The sequence below is a fragment of the Emydura macquarii genome, unplaced genomic scaffold (assembly GCF_026122565.2).
Source record: "Emydura macquarii macquarii isolate MOO-44397 ecotype Brisbane River unplaced genomic scaffold, CSIRO-AGI_Emac_v2 contig_2699, whole genome shotgun sequence".
Taxonomy (NCBI): Eukaryota; Metazoa; Chordata; order Testudines; family Chelidae; genus Emydura; species Emydura macquarii.
Genome location: NW_027132836.1, coordinates 3,905,697 through 3,926,871, shown reverse-complemented (window position 1 = coordinate 3,926,871; position 21,175 = coordinate 3,905,697). Strand labels below are relative to the sequence as shown.

The 21,175-nt window shown below is 43.5% G+C and overlaps 1 protein-coding gene and 2 long non-coding RNA genes across 3 annotated transcripts in view; 1 reads left to right on the top strand and 2 right to left on the bottom strand.

The window, feature by feature from the left end:
• Positions 1–17,509, bottom strand: part of LOC137164909 (uncharacterized) — a 25,354-nt gene extending 7,845 nt beyond the window's left edge. Inside the window, exon 1 of the long non-coding RNA XR_010923233.1 lies at positions 17,424–17,509. This is a non-coding gene — a long non-coding RNA (uncharacterized lncRNA). The remainder of the gene's footprint in view (positions 1–17,423) is intronic.
• The window catches only part of SLC13A2 (solute carrier family 13 member 2), a 21,632-nt gene extending 457 nt beyond the window's left edge, over positions 1–21,175 (top strand). Inside the window, exons 2-12 of the mRNA XM_067565951.1 lie at positions 6,696–6,824; positions 7,180–7,316; positions 9,299–9,525; positions 10,528–10,714; positions 10,960–11,082; positions 13,322–13,543; positions 14,172–14,281; positions 15,153–15,265; positions 17,485–17,646; positions 18,596–18,733; positions 20,118–21,175. Coding sequence (XP_067422052.1) covers positions 6,696–6,824; positions 7,180–7,316; positions 9,299–9,525; positions 10,528–10,714; positions 10,960–11,082; positions 13,322–13,543; positions 14,172–14,281; positions 15,153–15,265; positions 17,485–17,646; positions 18,596–18,733; positions 20,118–20,255 — 1,686 coding nt within the window. The 3' untranslated portion in view covers positions 20,256–21,175. The remainder of the gene's footprint in view (positions 1–6,695; positions 6,825–7,179; positions 7,317–9,298; positions 9,526–10,527; positions 10,715–10,959; positions 11,083–13,321; positions 13,544–14,171; positions 14,282–15,152; positions 15,266–17,484; positions 17,647–18,595; positions 18,734–20,117) is intronic.
• The window catches only part of LOC137164911 (uncharacterized), a 35,180-nt gene continuing 31,639 nt past the window's right edge, over positions 17,635–21,175 (bottom strand). The window contains exon 4 of the long non-coding RNA XR_010923235.1: positions 17,635–17,672. This is a non-coding gene — a long non-coding RNA (uncharacterized lncRNA). The remainder of the gene's footprint in view (positions 17,673–21,175) is intronic.

Below are 21,175 nucleotides of genomic sequence, written 5' to 3'. Positions count from 1 at the left end.
ATTCCTCCTGATTTGAGGCTTATAAGCTCAATTTTTAACTTCCCTCCTGATTTTCTCAAAAAAGTCCTTTTCTGTTATTTTTCAAGTGTTTTATTGAGACAGAAGAAACATTGTCAGGATTTTTTTGTACAAGTCCACAGGACAAGGCATTTCTGAGCTATGGGACAAAAATAAGGTGTGTTTCACTTTTCAAAAAGTTATGGAACTTTTTTCTTTTTGGAAAATTGTTTTTGAAGAATGATTTGGTTTAGAAACTTCAAATGTCAGAAGTCCTTAGTGTTTATGATAACTTTATCAGAACTAAAGTTCAAATCTTGGAATTAAACACTATAGACTTTTAAACTTTGATCTTGCCAAGATATTTCAGTGGACTTTAAAAACTCTGACAACAGTCTGTTAGAGTTTAGAGGTTCTGCTAGCAGGATGCAACCCACACAATATGTACACTGTCAAATGAGCCGCATTGGTTCAGGGAGGTTAAAAACTCTGCTGGCACTATTTGATTTGGATACTCTTTTGTCTTATGTTTCAGTCACCCCTATAATATAGCACAATATAATATCTCTAGCAGAAAAAATATAAAAATCAACATCCTTTCCATATAATTACACACCCCAAAATACTGTTAAAGAACGAATTGGAGAATTGTTCTGAATTCAACCAGATGAAATTCAATACAGACAAGTGCAAAGTACGTCACTTAGGAAGGAAAAAATCAAATGCACAACTATGAAATGGGGACAAACTGTCTAGGTGGTAGTACTGCTGAAAAGGATCTTGGGGTTATAGTGGATCAGAAATTGAATACAAGTCAGCAATGTGATGCCATTGCAAAAATGGCTAATGTTCTGGGGTGTATTATCAGGAGTGTTCTATGTAAGACAAAGGAGGTAACTATCTCACTGTACTCAGCACTGGTGAGGCCTCAGTTAGAGTACTATGTCTAATTCTGGGCACCACAGTTTAGGAAAGATGTGGACAAATTGGAGTGCAACTAAAATGATAAAAGGTTTAGAAAACCTGACCTATGTGGAAAGGTTAAAAAGACTGGGCATATTTACTTTTGAGAAAAGAAGACTGAGGGATGACATATAGCAGTCTTCAAAAATGTTAAGGCTTATTATAAAGAGGACTGTGATCAATTGTTCTCTGTGTCCACTGAAAGTAGAACAAGAAGTAATCAGCTTAACCTGCATCAATGGAGATTTAGGTTACATATTAGAAAAGCTTTCTGACTACAAGGGTAGTTAAGCACTGGACTAGGATTCCAAGGGAGGTTGTGGAATCACTATCACTGGAGATTTTTTAAGAACAGGTTGGACAAACTCCTGTCAGAGATGGTCTAAGTTTACTTGGTCCTGCCTCAGCACAGGGAGTTGGATTCAATGACTTCTCAAGGTCCCTTCCAGCCTGACATTTCTGATTCTATGATTATTAAGGTTATAAAGCCAAGTACTCAAAAGTCAGTAAATGCTCAGAATGCAGATTGCCTGTGCAACTTTAATTCAGCTCTCCGGAGTGTACGTATTTTGATATGGTCTAATTACATGATCACATACTATGTTTTTCCACAGGACCCCTGCCACATTCCATGCACAAAGGATGGAAAGTGTACACTTAATGAGTAGCTATTCCAAATTTTGTTTTATCCTCATTGTACAATGTATGCCCCTGGCCTTATTTACTGTCCAGTATTCAAATCCTGCCCTAGATACAGAATTATTAATTTCCTCATGGGCTTTTCTATGGCACTCATCATTACAGTATACATTAATTAATCTTCACAACACCTCTTTGAGGTGCAGGGATATTATCCATGTTTTACAGATGAGGACTGATGTACAGAGATTAAGGTCAAAAGTTTCCACTAATTTTGGGTGCCCAATTTGAGACACCAAGGACCTGCTTTTTTTTTAAAGAGTTCTTAGCATTATACAGGGGAATTACAGACCGGTCAGCCTCACCTTAGTCCCCGGAAAAATCATGAGCAGGTCCTCAAGGAATCCATTTTGAGGCACTTGGAAGAGAGGAAGCTGATCAGGAATAGTCAACATGGATTCACTAAGGACAAGTCATGCCTGACCAAGCTGATTGCCTTCTATGATGAGATGACTGGCTCTGTGGATGTGGGGAAAGCGGTGGACGTGATATACCTTGACTTTAGCAAAGCTTTTGATATTGTCTCTCACAGTATTCTTATCAGCAAGTTAAGGAAGTATGGGTTGGATGAATGGACTATAAAATGGATCAAGAACTGGCTAGAGCATAGGGCTCAACGAGTAGTGATTAATGGCTCCATGTCTAGCTGGCAGCCGGTCACAAGCGGAGTGCCCCAGGGGTCAGTCCTGGGGCCGGTTTTGTTCAACATCTTCATCAATGATCTGGAGGATGGGGTAGATTGCACCCTTAGCAAGTTTGCAGATGACACTAAGCTGGGGGGAGTGGTAGATACCCTGGAAGATAGGGATAGGATACAGAAGGACCTAAACAAACTGGAGGATTGGGCCAAAAGAAATCTGATGAGGTTCAACAAGGACAAGTACAGAGTCCTGCACTTAGGACGGAAGAATCCCATGCACAGCTATAGACTGGGGACCGACGAGCTAGGCAGCAGTTCTGCAGAAAAGGACCTGGGGGTAACAGTGGATAAGAAGCTGGATATGAGTCAGCAGTGTGCCCTGGTTCCCAAGAAGGCTAATTGCATATTGGGCTGCATTAGTAGGAGCATTGCCAGCAGATCGTGGGAAGTGATTATTCCCCTTTATTCGGCATTGGTAAGGCCGCATTTGGAGTATTGTGTCCAGTTTTGGGCCCCCCACTACAACAAGGATGTGGAGAAGTTAGAGAGAGTCCAGCGGAGGGCAACAAAAATAATTAGGGGGCTGGAGCACAGGACTTATAAGGAGAGGCTGAAGGAACTAGGCTTGTTCAGTCTACAGAAGAGAAGAATGAGGGGGGATTTGATAGCAGCCTTTAACTACCTGAAAGGGGGTTCCAGGGAGGATGGAGCTAGGCTGTTCTCAGTGGTGGCAGATGACAGAACAAGGAGCAACGGTCTCAAGTTGCAGGGGGAGGTCTAGGTTGGACATTAGGAAAAAGTTTTTCACTAGGCGGGTGGTGAAGCACTGGAATGGGTTACCTAGGGAGGTGGTGGAATCTCCATCTTTAGAGGTTTTTAATCTGCGGCTTGACAAAGCCCTGGCTGGGATGATTTAGCTGAGGTTAGTCCTGCTTTAAGCAGGGGGTTGGACTAGGTGACCTCCTGAGGTCCCTTCCAACTCTATGATTCTATGATCTGAAGTTTAGCTTGCAGCGAGGTGGGGGCAGTCAGAAACATAGGCTGGCCAGCCTGGAGAAAGGTGCGACAGAAGAGGCCCAGGTAGCTGGGGAGATAAGCTGTTGCAGCAGGCTACAAGCTCCCCTCCTTTCCTGGAACACATGATGGGAAGCAGTTTCTGAGCCAAACCACCTGGACATCATCAAGGGAACCAAAGCCCAGGGAGTGGAGCTGGGCTGGAAGGCAAAGTGACAAACTTGTCCCTGAAAAATAATCTCTGTCAAAAATAATCATTCACAAATGTTACACAATGAGTATTTTCAACAATGAGCCCTAGTTATGTGTGACTAGGGGGCGGTTGTGACGAGGGAAATGGGAATGAAAGGTATTTTATGGCAATAGACTAAATGAACATTGCTTTGGAATTTGATCCCCTCGTGCCACAGAGTACATGGGCCCTGCCTATAGTCAAGCCAAGGGTTTCAAAAGTGATGATAGATTCAGAGTTTAATGCCAGAAGGAACCATTAGATAATCTAATGACCCCTTGTATATCACAGACCATTACCTTTCACTTGGATACTCCTGTATTGAGATCAATAACTTGTGTTTGACTACAACATATCTTACAGAAATGCATCTAGCCTTGATCTGAAGACATCAAGAGAGGGAGAATGTACCCTTTACTTTAGTAGTTTGTTCCAATGGTTAATTACCCTCAATTGTTAAAAAACTATGCCTTACTTCCAATTTGAATTTGTCTGGCTTCAGCTTCCAGCCATAGGTTCCTGTTCTGCCTCCCTCTGCTAGATGGAAGAACGTTTGGTATCTGGTAGTTTCTCCCCAGGAAAGTATTTTTTAATGTAATCAAGACACCTCTCAATCTTCTTTTTGATCTGCTAAGCAGCTTGAGTTCTTTAAGTCTCTCTCTGTAAGGCATTTTCTCCATCCCTCAAAATCATTTTGTGGCTTTTTTCTGCAGCCTCTCTGATTAAAGCTTTTGGATGTCCAAGCTGAGACACTTTAAAAGAGCCTGATTTTCAGAAGACAGGCACTCGGCTCTCTCTGGAAATCAGACCCCTTTAACACGTCTCACCCAAAATCACAAATTAACGTTTCACCCAAAATCACAAAATCTAGGATCGGATGCAAATCCAAATTTTTGTATCCATGCAGGGCTCTAATAGTGAGATAGAGTGCTGGTGTGGGTGCGGATACATAGAAAAGGCGGAGTGAGAATTGCAGGTCAGAAACAATTATTGCAGATGTGAATCGGATGCGGATCCAAATGTTTGTATCCATGCAGGGCCATAAGGATGTGCAAGTTCTGGAGTTGATGATGTGTGAAGGGAGCAGCTTTATAATTCTTCCTCGAGAATTATCTTTGTCCCTCAGGATAACTTATTGTCTTTGCCAGCGGTCAATAGTATTCATATCCCTTTTCCAGGCGCCCAGACAGTTTATTTTTTTCCTGCTTATAAATCTCAATGGAGTAGGATGTGGGGGAATGTTCTGAGGAGAGAGTCTAAACCAAGGCCCAAAATCACTGAATTTTCCCTTCATTCCTCACTGCGCCTGTGTCAGAGCTGTACAATGTGAAATATTATTAGGCCCCCTATTCCCACCCTTTCCTGATGCTGTGTTCCTGGCAAGTTTATTGGAGGTGACCTTGTGCATGTGGAATGTGCCAGCATCCCAGGACTTGCCAGGGATTCTCATTGACAGCTTTGCAAAGAGAACCCACTGGCTTCTCACAGTAACGCTAAATGGGAGAGACAGATTCATCAACATTGGGAAACTCCAATTAATGTTCAGCTTGATGGAATATTAACTAAGGAACTGCACTTTTAAACATTTCTGTGGTTTACACTAAACATGGGGCTCCAAATCCATCCTTTCCTCTCTTCAGAAATCCCTCTTTTCCCCCCATTGCTGCTGCTGAAACCTTTATCCAGGACCTGGTAATCTCCACCTAAATTACTGCAACTTTCTACTCGCCAGCCTACTCATCTTTCACCTGTTATTCCTCCAAGTCACAAGCTCTGCATCTCTTTCCATGCCCTATTCATGCTTATCTCTTGTTTTCCTGGGTCTGTCCCTGTTTGCTTCTCAGCTCTTGTCTAGTGCCATTATTCCCTGTGCTCTGACCATTCCAATTTCCTTCCCTATCTCTGTATAGCATTCTCCAGAAGATCTCTGGATTGTCTCCTACACTGCCTGATATGTGGAATCTGGGATCAAGGAGATCATTTCAAACATAACTCTTTCCTCCTTCAAATCCCTCTGCAAACTTTCTGCCTTTCACTCTTTGCAACACTGACCTACACTACTCTGCCAGTCCCAGAATGAGGGAGATCTAAGCCACCTCCCCTCAACCCCCGGTGCAAGGATGAATTCCTTCCTTTGGGTCTGAGTCACCATTGTGTTACCACCTGAGTAATTATACTGAAATAAATGGAGGCACATTGCTTTAAAAACTATAGTAACGCATTGGTGAATCAGATCCTTTGCCTGCTGCCCATGTTCCCTTACTCTCAGAATTATCTTGATGCAACATGCTAATTCAAACACCCTGAGGTCTTTTAATGAAGTAAATATGTTTAATTTAGAAGCTGGAATGGTCTTCCAGAGCAGAAGTAAGCCAAAGTCCCCTTGAGGAAGGGCAGAATACAAACATTGGGATTGTTTAACCATGGGGAAGGAAGAAGCTTTCGGATAATTTTGTGGATTGCAAAGGACTTTTTTTTTTTTTTTTTTTGGTAAAAAGAAATAACACTGATTAGGAACTGAAGTTGAACTGTGATTATATAGTTTGTCAATTAACCTGTTTAAAGGCTGTGGCTAGTTGTGAAAAATCAAATGAAAAGTAAACATATAATGATTTACAATGCTAAAGATTGAGGCTGTGGAAGCCAATCAGAATTCATCGTTGCCATTGTGTGAAACACTCAGGGAGAAAGGCAACTGGACCAATCGCTAACTCAGTTGTTCAATCATTCACAGACAGAAGTAAATCAGGGAGAAGTTGCTGCCATCAGCAAAATCAAGGAGTCTGTTCAGAACTGCCAGCCTCTTATCTGGTCAGGGTTCAAAGTCATTGATTGGTTTCTTTTTCTTTGTGTAAGTTTTGCCTTTCCTTATAAAGGCTCTCCCACAAGATCATCAAAATGTGCTACCTCCTTATTTCTACCCCAGATTTCTGACAAGGTCATTGAATGCTGTGCCCCTTTCTCCATGACAGGACTCAGATAAATGGGATCTGTTCCCCTTTTCTACCTAGGGTACAAATGGGAAAAGGAGGCAAGAAATAGGTCTGACTGAATGCCTAGTAAGAGAGAATGAATATGCTTGTGAGCTAGTGCCTCCCAGAATCTCAGTAAGAAGTGCAGTGTGTTCTGATGGCTTGTGCTCTCTTTCAGGAAGCCCAATGTGGTTATGTTATCATCCTGATGGCGCTGTTCTGGTGTATGGAAGTCCTGCCATTGGCTATTACTGCCCTCTTTCCTGTCCTGCTATTCCCACTCATGAACATAATGGATTCAACTACAGTAAGAGATCTTCCATATCTATCTGTCCATCAATCTCTCTGTTTTGGCATGTCTTTGTGTCTCTCATCTGATCAGTCAGCAGGAATAGGATGGTTTCAATGTTCAATGTTGAAGAGGAGGAAACTTCACTACTGTCACCTAGGGAGAAGGCTCACAGAACAAGGAATTTCTATGCCCACCAGGAATGAACTCTGGGTCCAACTCCTGAAGCAAACCCAAAGGAAAACTGTTAACACTATGGGATGCATGCTGTCTGCATGATAGTGTCTCTGGCTCTCCTTCAGCAAATGTTTGCTCTGATTGTCTGGCCTCTCTCTAACTCGCTGACTGTTTTCTCTCCCGGTTTGTGTTACAGGTCTGTATGGAGTATCTGAAGGATACCAACATGCTCTTCATTGGGGGGCTGATAGTGGCCATTGCTGTTGAACACTGGAACCTACACAAGCGCATCGCCCTGCGGGTCTTGTTAGTCGTTGGGGTCAGACCAGCCCTGTGAGTGAGAACCTCAGAAGTGGGGGGCAGGGGAGAGAGATGTCAGTGAGAAGACCAGATTACACCAGGGAAGAGTTTGGAAAGCTTTTTGGCCTTGGTTCAGGAAAACACCAAAGTACATGCTTAAGTCCCTTATTTAAGAGCTTTCCTAATTTGGGCCCTTTGTTTGCATTTGGTTTTCATCTCATTTCAGCCAGAAGGCTGTGTGGGCTTGGAATTCTCCTGTGAGATACGTGTCACGAACACCTATGTTTATGATATGGACAGCAGCCAGTGCTCCTTCTTTCCCCTTTCTATATATTGGCTGAAAGGACTGACTTAATAGGACATATTTAATATTACGTAGCTAAAAGACAGTGGGAAAGGGAACATCATAACCAGAACCATAGAAAAGCTTCATGTTAATTATTAAAATCCTGGAATGGGAAATGGGGCATCTATATAATAAGAGATTAGAAAAGCAGGGGCTATTTGGTTTTAAAATGATAACTGTAAGGCAAAATTATAGAGGTCTATAAAATATACAGAGGAAGCTAGGTGATCCTATCTACTTTGTCCCATACCATGAAAACAAGGGAACATTTGAGGACGTTACAAAACAATAAGATAAAAACAAATAAAAACCAAAACACTGTTGTACATAATCTGTAATTAGCTTGCTGTAAAATACTGTGGTAAGATCCAAAGGAGAACTAGAGTTTTCTATGAATCAGAACAGACCCTGCAGTGATAAGAAGTGGGATAAATTTACAATAATTTTTTTATCCTCTGACTTAATGGTTAACTGATCACCATCTGGGTTCAAAAAGAAACGTCCCCCCATGAGATAGTGTTATACATTTAGGTGCTGTATACACTTTGGAGGCTGTATTCCTTCTGAAGCATTTGGCACTGGCTGCTGATGGAAGCAGGGTACCAAATTGAACGGACACTTGGTCTGCTCTGGTACAGCAATTCCTGCATCCCCACTTACAAGTATTTGAAGGTGTAAATACCCAGGAAGGGAGAGGAATTGGTTATGATGGCCAAAGTGAGGAGCAATGGGATGAAATTAAGAAAAAGAAAGTTTTGGTTGACTCTCATGGAAAACGTTTCTCAAAGGAAGTGGTGGGACCTCCATTGCTCAAGACATTTAAAGGAGGCTGGCCAAAGCCCTAGAGAAAAAGATGAAGGAAAAAATTGTAATTGCCCAAGAGTTGGGGCAAGATGAGCTAGATTGGAATTGTCAGGTCTTTTCCATATATAACTTCTGTGCTCACAGCCCAGGACAGCATCACACCACCTTCAGATATGCTCAGCTGGGCAAACTTCATCTCTAAGGGCCCTCTGTCCTCACATGGCATTGGTACCATTCTGTAATGATGATCTGCTCAGGACATACATTACAAGCCAAAAGCTCTGAGCTGCTATTCTTCCCTAGTGCTAATGACAGGCCCTGTACTGCATTTCATAACAAAGAACTCTCTGTCCAAGGGGATCCACCATTGGAAATGCTCACCTGGCCATGCCCTGTACCCCAGCACAAGATGCATTAGCTAGTCAACAGCTAATTAAAGCATTTCTTTGAGGAATAGGAGCTGACAGGACAGTCTTTAACCCAAAATAAAATCTATTCAGAATTCTAGCCACAGCATAGAATGGCCTTGAGTGCAGTCACTAATGGATCCTGTCAAACATGTTGTAGCCACATATATAATTTCCTCATGGAAACATCTCCTCCTCTTTTCTCCCACTCTCTTCTCTGTCCCCTCTTTTTCCTGCCTTTCCATCCCCCCTTCTCCACTAAGAAGAATCCTGGGCTAGTGGTGAATTTACATGCAAATAGAATCCAAGCCACTGAGGGACTGAGAAAATTAAAGATGCTGTTATCCTTCTTTGTGTCTGTGGGTTGGGAGAGAAATGGAGTTATGGGAGCACTGTTAAGAAAGTCTTTGTGCCCGTGACTTCTGAAGTGAGCTTCACATCAATCCTTTTCATTGCAGGCTGATTATGGGCTTCATGTCTGTCACTGCCTTCCTGTCCATGTGGATCAGCAATACCGCCACCACTGCCATGATGATACCAATATCTCAGGCTGTACTGGAGCAGCTGCACAAGTCAGAGCATGAGACAAGCCCTGTTGAGCATGGGGCTGAGAGCATCAACAAAGCCTTCGAGCTGCAGGAGGTGCCACATAAATCAGATATTTATCAAGAGACACAAAAACAAGGTGCGTAGCTGTTGGTATTTTCTTCTTTAGGGTAATGGAGGGTATGCAAGTGCATTTCCACCTTAGATGCTTCTGGCTTCAACATTCATCCCTGCGTCTAAATTTTAAATTCCTAAGGCAGGAAAATGTCTCTGGCATCCGACTATATCAGAGAAAATTTCTGAGAAGGCTCTTTACGAGAAAGCTCTTTAATCTAGCAGAGAAAGGCATAACACGACTCAGTGGATGGAAGCTGAAGCCACAAAAATTCAAAATGGAAATAAGGTGCAAATTTTAAGTGAGGGTAATTAATCACTGGAGCAATTTTCATAGGGAGGTATCAAATTCTCCATCACCTGGAGTTCCTAAATCAAGTTGGTTGTCTTTCTAAAAAAATACTGTAGTTCAACCAAAATTATTGGGCTTGATACATGGATGGCTGAGTGCAGTTCTCTGGCCTGTTTCATAACGGGGATCAGGTTGGAAGATCACAATGGTCTCCTATTGGCCTTAAAATCTATGAATTTGTGAACTGGCAGCTCCCTTTCTTTGTCAGCCTTCCTCTTCTTTTCTGACCCTTGATTCTACTCAAGTGTCCTTGAGTTTGAATCAAAAGCTCTTTAATCAGATCCTGATGCAGGATGGGCTGCCTTTTCTCCAGTTCCGAACATTTCTGCTGGAGCTTCCTGAATTTGTTTTCTTCTCCCACTTCCTCCCCCAAGTTCAAGCATTGCTGATTCCAGTTACTAGTGTTTGCATGGTGTAGCCCCATGGTATTATCACACACTCATATTTTGTGTATTATTCCCATTTTCTAGAAATGCAAACATTAAATGGGACAGAGGCTCAGGGAATTGCCAAAGTCTGCCCTGAAATGATCATGTCTCAATGCCATTCCTCACCTTGGGATAGCCTGTTGTGTCCTAAACTGGAAATACAATGTTGTGCAGGCACAACAACCTTCCCCATTCCTGTCCAGCCCCATTTGTGCAACTTTTCTCCTGTTCTTGCCTCTGCACCCAGATAATGGACATGTGCTGACAGTGGAGGAAGAGGAGAAACTGAAAGATGAGAAGCAGCTGCAAGAGAAGCAGCACCTGACATTTTGCAAGGGAATGAGCCTCTCTGTTTGTTATGCAGCCAGTATTGGAGGGATCGCAACCCTGACTGGTACTACCCCCAACCTGGTGATGAAGGGACAGGTGGATGAGTGAGTACAGAGGGAATTGTGTTTGCACCCCCAGAATCGCTGTTTGTTAGTAGTAACCTTGGGCTGGGGTTGAGTTGCATCCAAAGCAGAGAAGGTAAAAGTAAATTTGATACCATTCTGGGGAAAGGAGAACCAGGAAAAGCTCCTTTTTGGTCTGGCCCCAAACCCCCCTGTCCTCTCTGGGCCACAGATTATGATGTAGAAATGAGTGCAGTTGTAGTGGTGACATATGTTTATACTTACAGGCTCTTTCCTGCCAACAACAATGTGGTGAACTTCGCTTCCTGGTTTATGTTTGCTTTCCCCACCATGTTGCTGTTGCTGGCTCTTTCCTGGATTTGGCTCCAGACAATGTTCTTGGGATTTGAGTAAGTACTTTATACATATTGAAACAAGTATAAATTGATGCTTCTGCCATTGATCCCGTCACAGTTTAAGAGTAACTGCACCTGTATTCCTTGCTCTGTGATCTGCTCCAGGGGTTCCCAGTCAGGTCTCAGGTCTCCAGCCATCACCTGTCTCCTGTAGGGATCCTTGTCCAACTCCCTTCTGACCAGCTGCATGGCTCCCTGATCTACACTGTGATCCCTAGCAAGCCAGTCTGCCTAAAGGTCAGCGCCTGGGCTTTGCTTTTTGTCCAAGTCTATGACTAGTTATAAGTTACCGCTCAGCTCCTTCTAAGCATATTGATTCTGAATGTAAAAGCATTACAGAGAAAGCATATAAATACAATAAAAGAAACTACATGCATGCTAAAAAGCTTACCAGAGGTCACCCCCAACCTCAACATAGGGGTCACTGCTTCAAACTCTACAACAGGATTTCCCCTGTGGTTACAAGTTCATAACAGTCATTAGAGCTGGAACCAGCACCCAGACTGGGCAGATCAGCTGTTTCTTTATACTGCTGGGGCCTTTGATCTCATCTCCAGGAACTGCTAATCACCCAGCAGTTGCCCTCTCCTTTGAAGTTTGGCTCAGGGAATTGCCAAAGTGTGCCCTGAAATGATCATGTCTCAATGCCATTCCTCACCTTGGGATAGCCTGTTTAAAAAAATAATTAGATAAATTCATGGAGGATAGATAGGTCCATCAATGGCTATTAGCCAAGATGGTCAGGGACACAACCCTATGCTCTGGGTGTCCCTAACCCTCTGACTGCCAGAAGCTGCAACTGGATGACAGTGGAGGGATCACTTGATAATTGCCCTGTGCTGCTCATTCCTTCTGAAGCAGTTGGCACTGGCCACTGTTGAAAAACAGGATATTGGGCTAGATGGACAATTGTTCTGACCCATATGGCCATACTTATGTTCTTATGAACTCAGGACAGCTAACCCCTCCCATCTGTTGTGCTGCTGTGTCTACATGTCTGTTTTTAGCACACTAGTTTGATCAGAGCTAGCCTGGGAATGTCTTCCCAAGCTGGAAATTAGACCTCCATCTCAATTAGTAGACATACCCTTTGTCTCTCCCATCTTAATCCTCTTCTCCCACCACCTTTGACCCCACTTGCCTCTCCACCTACTGCCCCTTCTCCCTGTCATCTCTAAGCTCATTGAATGCACTGTCTACAACCACTATCTTGAGTTCCTCTCTTCCAATTCCATCCTAAACCCTCTCCAATCTGGCTTCTGCCCCTTCCACTCCACTGAAACCACTCTTGGCAAAGTCTCTAATGACCTGTCCCTAGCCTGTCTGTCTTTCAGGTCCATAACCTTGGCATAATCTTCAACAACTAGGTCCTCACATCCAGACGACGTCTAAATTTTGCAAATTCTTTCTGCATAACTTCTCTAAGATACAACTTTTCCTATCCATCCTTGCAGCTAATACTTTTATCATCTCACATCTCAATTACTATAACAGCCTTCTCTCTCATCTTGACAAATGTAGTCTTGTCCTGCTCCAATCCATTCAGAATGCTGCTGCAAAAATCATTTTCGTAGCCAGTTTCTTTGAGCATGTCACCCCTCTTCTTGAATTCTTCCACTGGCTCCCCTCTTCTCTATCATTTCATACAAAAACTGCTTGTCTTCACTTTAAAGGCCCTTTATGGCCTATCTTCACCCATCACTCACTTCACCCATCACTCACTTGTTAAATTTTCAAACAAGCCCCTTCATGCTTTCTCCCATGCTGGTCTTCATGCTTGGGAGGATCTCTCCATATTCATCCTCAAAGCTACCTCAATTTCCATCTTCAAATCCCTCCTCAAAACTCTCCTTTGCAACAATGCCTACAAAAAACTTGACAACAGTTAAACTGGTGATACGCTGAGATTACAGCTGACCATTTTCTCATTGTTTTCTTGTACTCCCCCCACCATCTCTCTCTCTGTATCTATCTGTTGTTGTCTTTTGTCTTATATTAGACTGTATACTCTTTGGGGCAGGGACTGTCTTTTTGTTCCATGCTTGTACAACATCTACCTCAATGGGGTACGGGTCCCTGACTAAGGCTCCTAAATTCTATGGTAATACAAATAAATAGTAGTAGTAGTTTGGGCACGCTAGTGCAGACTTTGGATGCCAATTCAGTATGTTATCTTAAACTCTGCAGATACCCAGGAAATTGCTGTGACATCTGTTTCTCTGTTTCTTTCTAGCTTTCGGAAGAATTTTGGTTGCGGAGTAAATGCCTCTGTGAAGGCAAAGCAGCAAATGGCTTACAGAATTATCAAAGACGAGCACAAGAAGCTGGGCCCCATGAGATTTTCAGAGATAGCTGTCACAGTCCTCTTCATATTATTGGTAGTGCTTTGGTTTACTAGAGACCCTGGGTTCATGACAGGCTGGGCAACTAATGTCTTCAACAAGAATGGCAAAAGGTATAATTGCTTCTCCCATCTTCCCCAAACAGCAGCCAAACACTGAACATTACAGATCCAGTAGGAGTAAGGTGACCCTAGTCCTGTTTTGGCTGGCACAGTCCCTTTTTTAAGCCCCGACCCAACTTTTTAGGCAAAAGTGGGCATTTGTCCCGTTTGCTTTTGCCAACTTAAAAGGAACATGAGGGATGGGGGGGGGGTAGCGAGGATACCAGCCCCACACAGGGGGGAGGCAGGGCTCAAGCAAGCAGTGATGCCACCTGCACTGGGGGAGGAGAGGAGGAGAGACTCACCAGCCCTTGCAGTGACACCAGCCCTGAGCAGGGGAAGGGGGCTCAGGCAAGCGACTCAGACCAGCCCCATGCTGGGGGTGGGAAGAGAGGGCTCACGCTAACCACAGACGGTGTCCCATTTTCCCTTTGGGAAATATGTTCACCCTGATTATGGGCATGCAGGCAAGTATCCTCTTACCTCCTCTAATTATACTGGATCTCTTTTCCCATCTGGATAAATTCTGCAGTGCCATGCCAAATCCAGATGTAAAATCTTGCCCCAGATTGTGCTGCCCTAGCTCCTTCAAAACCCCCACCAAACATACTAGACTCATTTCTGGATCAATCTCTTGCAGTTATGTGACTGATGCTACAGTTGTCATCTTCATTTCACTTTTGATGTTCATAATCCCTTCAGAGGTCCCCACCTGTTTCTGCTATGATAGGGCTCGCCAAACGCAACAAGGTAAGAACTAGCTCAGTACATCAGAAAATCATGTGCCACAATAGGACACAGGAAGTTTCCATGCCTCTTGGATTTAAAAAGGGAATTTCAAGCACTGAACAATTCCAAAGACCAAAGGACAGTGCTGGGGATGCGTCTTCAGAGCTGTCTGGAAGTTCCTGCATGACTGAGGTTATATGCTTTCCACTGTGCAGTGTGTTGATCACAGAATGGCTTTGTTTCTGGTTAGTTAGTTAAATGAGACACTGCCCAGGAAAGGGCATTCTATGCATGTATCATAACTGCTGAAGCTAGAGAGTCAAAGAGGAGGCATAAGGTTTCTTGGGGGGAATACTTAACAGCTCTGAGGATGTTCCCACATATTTAGTCCATTCTTCCACCTTCTGGGGGCTAGGGCAAGCTCCCTACAATCTATTCACTAGTGTTTTGTCCAGTTCAGTATAAAAAGTAAGTGATGAAGCTTCCATCACTTCCTTTAGAAGATAATTCCATAGTCTGAGAGGAAGTTTTTCTTGAGGTTCAGCCTAAACTCCCACCTCACCTGGTTTCACTCCAGCTCTCCACTCCAAGGAGGAAATGCAAGAGATGAGGAGTTTCACAGGCATCAGACACTAGCAGTGTTGCTGTGTGTTAGCACAAATTCTCAGCTGAATTAGAAGTGTGGAGCTGAGGGAAAGGCAATAATGTGTGCACTGTTGCTATTTGTCAGGGGAACAATGTGCAGCAGAGCAACTAAAGGAAAAAGCTGGAGCAGTGTCCACAAAGATACTGCAGTTTATATTTTCCTCTCATCCTTGGGAGTGGAGTGCAGAGATGCTCCCTAGGATGTGCTCTCCATTCCTGTGGCTCACAGATTGGTTTTGGATTTTAGATAGCACAAGGCAGATTCCCACTCTCTTGGACTGGAAGACGATCAATCAGAAGATGCCCTGGAACATTGTGATTTTGCTGGGAGGTGGCTTTGCCCTGGCCAAAGGCAGTGAGGTAACTTTGTCTGTCTGCTTACTTGAAACATATGTCTAAGTGGACAGTGTTTTATTTTGTTTTTTGGGTTTTTTTTGCACCCCTGTGGAACACCAGAGGGCACTCTAGTAGCACCAAAGGCCCATTCTCAGCCGAAGACACTAGAGAAACTCCACCAGCATTAAGAACACACATCTTGTGCTCATTCCTGAATCTCTATTACTGCTACACACAGGCAGACACAGCACTGCTTGGGAGGCAGAACAACTGTGGTTCTGAGAAAGGGATTGGTGAGGGAAGGGCCAAACACATCAAATAATGCAACTGAGTGATGTTTCATTGGCATGAGAAGCTGTCCAAGTGTTGCCAAAATGTGAAGAGGCACAGGCAGGCAAGATCTGCCCATGATGGGATTCCAAACAATTTCAGGCTTCTTTTCTGTTCAGTGCTGTATCTGCCCAATGCAACATTGCCACCTAATAGACAGCTGAGCTAACGGCCACCTAATGCAGAGTCCTGATGTTACAGCTGGAAATTCAAGTCTCACCCACATCCCATTAAACAGAATTTGTTCAGCAGGTGTGACTTGCATCACCATAGACATTTGTTAGCAGGCGTGGCTGTGAAATGGAATAGAAAAAAACAGAAGGAAGATGGTAGAACATGATGCTGAGTCTAAGTCAGAAGAGTTTTTCACTATGATTAGGAGAACATTATGGGCAGCAATATATGCAGCTGTCAGGCCAACCATGGACAGCTTATTCCTCTCTCACCTCAGATTTGGAAACTAAACTTTGGAAAATTGATTTAAAATAATGATTCTGAATTTAATTGAATGTAAGAAAGCAAAATTTCTAAAAATTGTAAATTGTTATTTATTTTTATTGTGGTAATAATTAGAAATCCCAGGCAGGGATTAGGACGCCATTTTGCTAGGCACTGTACACACAGATAACAAAAAGTTGGTACCTGCCTCAAAAACATTTGTATAACACAAGAGACAATGGGTGGATACACCAAACAGATGGGGGGGGAGGTAAAACACAAAGAAACAGTGAAATGATTATGATTAGTGTAGTAAAAAAATGGTCACAGCACACCAACAGCCTGGTTATTGTTGAATTTTGTAGGCACTGCAGCAGGGGCAGTTTAAAGGAGAGATTTGAAGACGGATAAGGTAGTACCTTGTAGATTTTATGGGGAGTATCCTCATACATCAGAAGTGGCACAGGAGAAAATATGGAGGTGTTTATGGAACAATCTGATGAATAAGAAATAAAGGCTGGCATCACTGGCTGGCCCAGAAGAGGTGGTTGATGATTCCCTGCTGTGTAAGAGATAATAAATAAAGCATGGATAGGCCACCAAGGACATTACAAGTGACGACAAGTTGTTTGGTGTTTGATGTGATGAGAAAGACAGAGCCAGTGGAAGGATGCAGAGAGGGATGACATGGTCAGAGTGATGACGCAGGAAGATCATCTTTGTAGAAGTGCTTTTAATGAATATGGAAGGGGTGGAGAGGCCAGATGGCATCTGTCAAGTCTGGAAAGGAGGAAGTCATTGTCAAGATGTGAGATGAGGACGCGTGCAAGTGTTGGTTATGTGGACTGAAGAAAGACTGGATCAGAGAGATTTTATTTATGAAGCAGCAGCAAAATATGGACATGGCCGGGGTATGAGAGTCTACAGAGAGAGCTGTCAAAACTGACGCCCAGCTTGCAGGCCTGAGTAACAGGGAAGATGCTGGTATTGTCCACAGTCACTGAGAAAGGAAGGAGGAGGGGGTCAGAAGGAGTAAGAACTCAGTTTTGATTATGTTGTGTTTAAGTTGACAGCTGGATACCCACAAGGGCCTGTCAGAAAGTTGGGCTGGGATTGTTGTTTGGACAGGAGACAGGTTCAAGTAGTGACCATGTACAACTAATGGCTTAAATAGTCTGAATGGGGAAAGAACCCCTTTAAATCAATAAAGGACAATACAGTATTCTTTCCCTCTCAGTGGCTTTAGTATGAAAACAAGTGTGTGTCTTATTCATTCATTGAGTTCTGTTGCCTGTCAATAAAGACTATCTGCTTTTCACCAGAAAGCAGCCTTTGAGTGAGAACCTCATAAAGAGGAGGCAGTGGGACTGGCAGGGGAAATATGCTTAGAGGGTATAGCTATTATGGCACTTGCCCAAGGACTTGCTTTTCATGTCCACTGTGCTGATAGATCTCTCTCCATCCCTCTCTTTCAGGAATCTGGTTTGTCTTCATGGTTAGGTAGCAAACTGACCCCTTTGCAGAATATCCCAGCTCCAGCTATTGTTTTGCTGGTGTGTCTCCTGATTGCCACTTTCACCGAGTGCACCAGTAATGTGGCTACCACCACCCTCTTCCTTCCTATACTGGCTTCCATGGTAAGTCCCACCTTTTCAGATTGCTTCTGCAGGAAAAATCACAGAACTTTCAGTCATGTGCCAAGGATGTACTCAATTACTCAAAAACTCTGAAAAAGCCAACCACTGGCCCATGCACTTGATCACGTGCCGAGGTTTGAGATATAGACATATTACATATATTCTGACTGTTAAGTTCAACCTTTCTAAAATAATTTATGCAGGTGAAAGTAACAGGATTAATAGGGCAGGCAACTGAAGTCCATTTAGTCACAGCAAAGGCAATGGCAGTTTTAACTTCCCCACATTACCACATCAACATGTCTCATCATGACCTTCCAGGATCACATCTGTGGTGATAGCATAAGTCAGTCTCCAAAGTCCATTCAAACCTTTGCAGCTCCACTGAGAACGACTATAAAGGGACCACTAGTGCCAACTGTTGGGGTAGTTTTATGATGTGAAAACCAGCCCCCTGCAGAACTGGAGTAAGAATCACCAAACTTATTTTGCTAAGACACCAAAGAGTATGACTAACCTGTGATTCCTCACTGAAGAGAGCAGAATTCCCCCTTACCTAACCACTGCCCCTCAGAGTTTGGGGGCTCTCTCTGTCAAGTGGTACATTTACTTGGCTCTTGACTTATGATTTTGATGATTTTTTTCATTTATTTACTGATTCTGCATTGGCTTGTGATAATTATTATTAATCATTTATATTACAGTAAGACCAAATGCCTCAAGCAGAATCAGGGCCCTGCGGTGCTGGTCACAAGAAGCTTTTGCTTCCTGAGCACACAGAAGTGACTAAAAGCTGTAAAGCAGGACTGAAAGCATCCCGGAGTGTCTGTGAAAGAGAAGGGTGGGGGGCTTGTGTCACTGCAAAACACAACCAGACTCTTCTGCTCCAGACTCCCTATGAATTTTGATGGCATTAAAACTATCACCCTTCTTCTCATCTCTTGCACAGGCTCAAGCTATCTGCCTCAATCCACTCTATGTCATGCTGCCCTGCACACTCTCAGCATCATTGGCATTCATGCTCCCAGTGGCCACTCCTCCCAATGCCATTGCCTTCTCCTATGGACAGCTCAAGGTTATAGACATGGTGAGCAGGAGGGCATCCCTCCAATTTACAGAACGGATTGTACCCTGCTAAAATCAAATGGAATAGAGCCTAGACCTGTGCACTAACATAAGTCACTGCGATCCTGAAGTACACTCAGAGGCAGAGCCACATGATCAAGCACTGCCATTGAGCTCTTAGAAAATAGTCAGTGACACTGCAGGGAAAGGTTCACTTAGTGTGCTCCAACAGCTACAGGGAATTGATGGGAAATGGAAGCGTGTAGCTGTGCAGATAAAATAAATACAAACTATGGTGATGGCAAAAGGGTTCCTACCATATTGCTCTTCTGCACAATTCTGCATTGCTTGGGCAAAGCCTCAGATATCTGTCTATGCCAGTTACTCAGTGTATTCCAACATGCCTGGACTGATGCCCTTTCTCATGGTAGCACAGAAAGAGGAGGGCATTTTCATGAGAATTTTTTCTTTCTTTCTTATTGATATATAAGGGCTGCAGAATTGCCCTCCCAAAGTGAGCATCAGATCTAGATGCCAAATAAACAAAGTTCTGCATAAGTGTGTGACTAGGATTCCAGGTCTTCTGAAAAATCTTAGTCCTACCCAAAGTCTTCTTAACAGCTAGGATATGGAGCCCCATTTACTCTGATGTGAATGAGGTTTTAGGAAGAAAACCAGATTAATGGTCTGGGTTAGGAGATTTAGTGTCAACTACAGCAAAAACAGTGGTATTGGAATTAAAAATCTTGCATTTAATTTATGCCACATGAAAGACCCAGAGCTCCAAAAAGGGGCTCTAAAACTTCCAGATCAAGCTAGGGGAGAATTCCCCCAGTGCAGGAACTGAGGAACACAGCCACAGGCTGTATTCTGAGGATCCCTCACAAGACCTGCTATGGGAAGCAGGTGGGGCTGGGAGAGGTGGGCTGAAGGAGAGGCTGCAGCACAGAGCATACACGGCTCCACTGCACTGTCTGAGCTATGCCAGGGGTCACTCCAGCCTCCAGAGCAGTTCAGAATTGGAAAGGCACAAAAGTGACATAAAAGCATCTCAGGCCTCCCTCCCCCTAGGCTGCAAACTGTGTGGTATGTCTCTAAGAGGCTCCGCTCAGAATCCTATCCCTTGATTCCTGTTTGTCTTCCAATGCACACAGCTACAGGGATCAAGGGACCACAAATTTACAACCCCTTCCACACCTGGGCCTCCATATCCCCAGCACAAAGCAGAGGCCATTCTCCTGTGCTGGCCTTCAGATGGACACAGCTGCCCAACCTGGATGCCAGAGTATGGAGCTACAGAGCAAGCCACAAAAAGCTTCCATACAAACTCCCCGCTCCTAGTCAGCAGAGTGGAAAGAAAAAACAGACTTAGTTTAACTTATGACGCTGTTTCTTTACAATTCTAGGCTAAAGCTGGGAGTGTACTCAACATCCTGGGAGTCCTGACAATCATGTTAGCCATAAACACCTGGGGCTTCTCCTTGTTCGATCTGAATCATTTTCCAGTATGGGCAAACACCACGTCAACAGCTTCCTGTCAATAATACGAATAGACAATGGAATCTACAGTGGTGTCTGCTGCAGCAGCATTGTTCACTGTGACCAGCAGCACCATCTACTCAAGCTCTGGTGATGTACTGGTTAAGACACAGGCCTAGTCACAACATCTAGAAACAAAGTCACCCAGCAACAGCAACAAAATGATCTGACTCTTCTGCAGTGTGCAAAAGAGAGAGCCTGGTGCTGTCACACCCTTGCTGGGGTCCCCAGGCTCCTCTCTCTTGAGAACAAGGGGGAAATTTTCCCCATCTGCTCTCCGATTGTGCCTGCAAATCCAGTGTCTGCTTTGAGTATGCAAGTAGAGGAAAGCAAGTGTGCCAGAAAAGTGTCTGTAAGAGGGAGGAGGGAGACTGTTTGCATCTAATGTTATGTTTACAACTGTGTGTGTGTTTGAAACTAAATGATTGTTTGTACAAGCCTCTCTGTGTGTGTGTGTGCATGCTTTGGTGTGGTGAACATAAAATTGTATGTGTGATCTGCAAGCACTCTGACAATATGTGTACTGTAACGTTTATGGACAAATCAAAACACTATCTAGCCAATTCTATTTCTTTGTAATTTATTTATTTAAAATTCACTCTCTAGTTGAAGTTCATAAGAGCTTCTGAAAGTAAGAGGCTGTTTTTATTAGAACATCAATCCTATGACTATTTATGGAGGCTGAAAGACTGTGCAGAGGTAGTCAATTATTTTTTGTCCAAGTCCAAATTTCTTGGTCAATGTTGTCAGGGTCCAGACTCCAGAGAAAATAATAAAAAAATAACAACAATAATGATAATAGTAAGTACATTATAAAATGTCAGAGTCCGTTCAAAAGCAAGTGGCGGTCCAGATTTGGCTCACGGTCCACCTACTGACTACCCCGCTGTAAGGACATGACAAGAACTATAGCATTCTCCTGAGA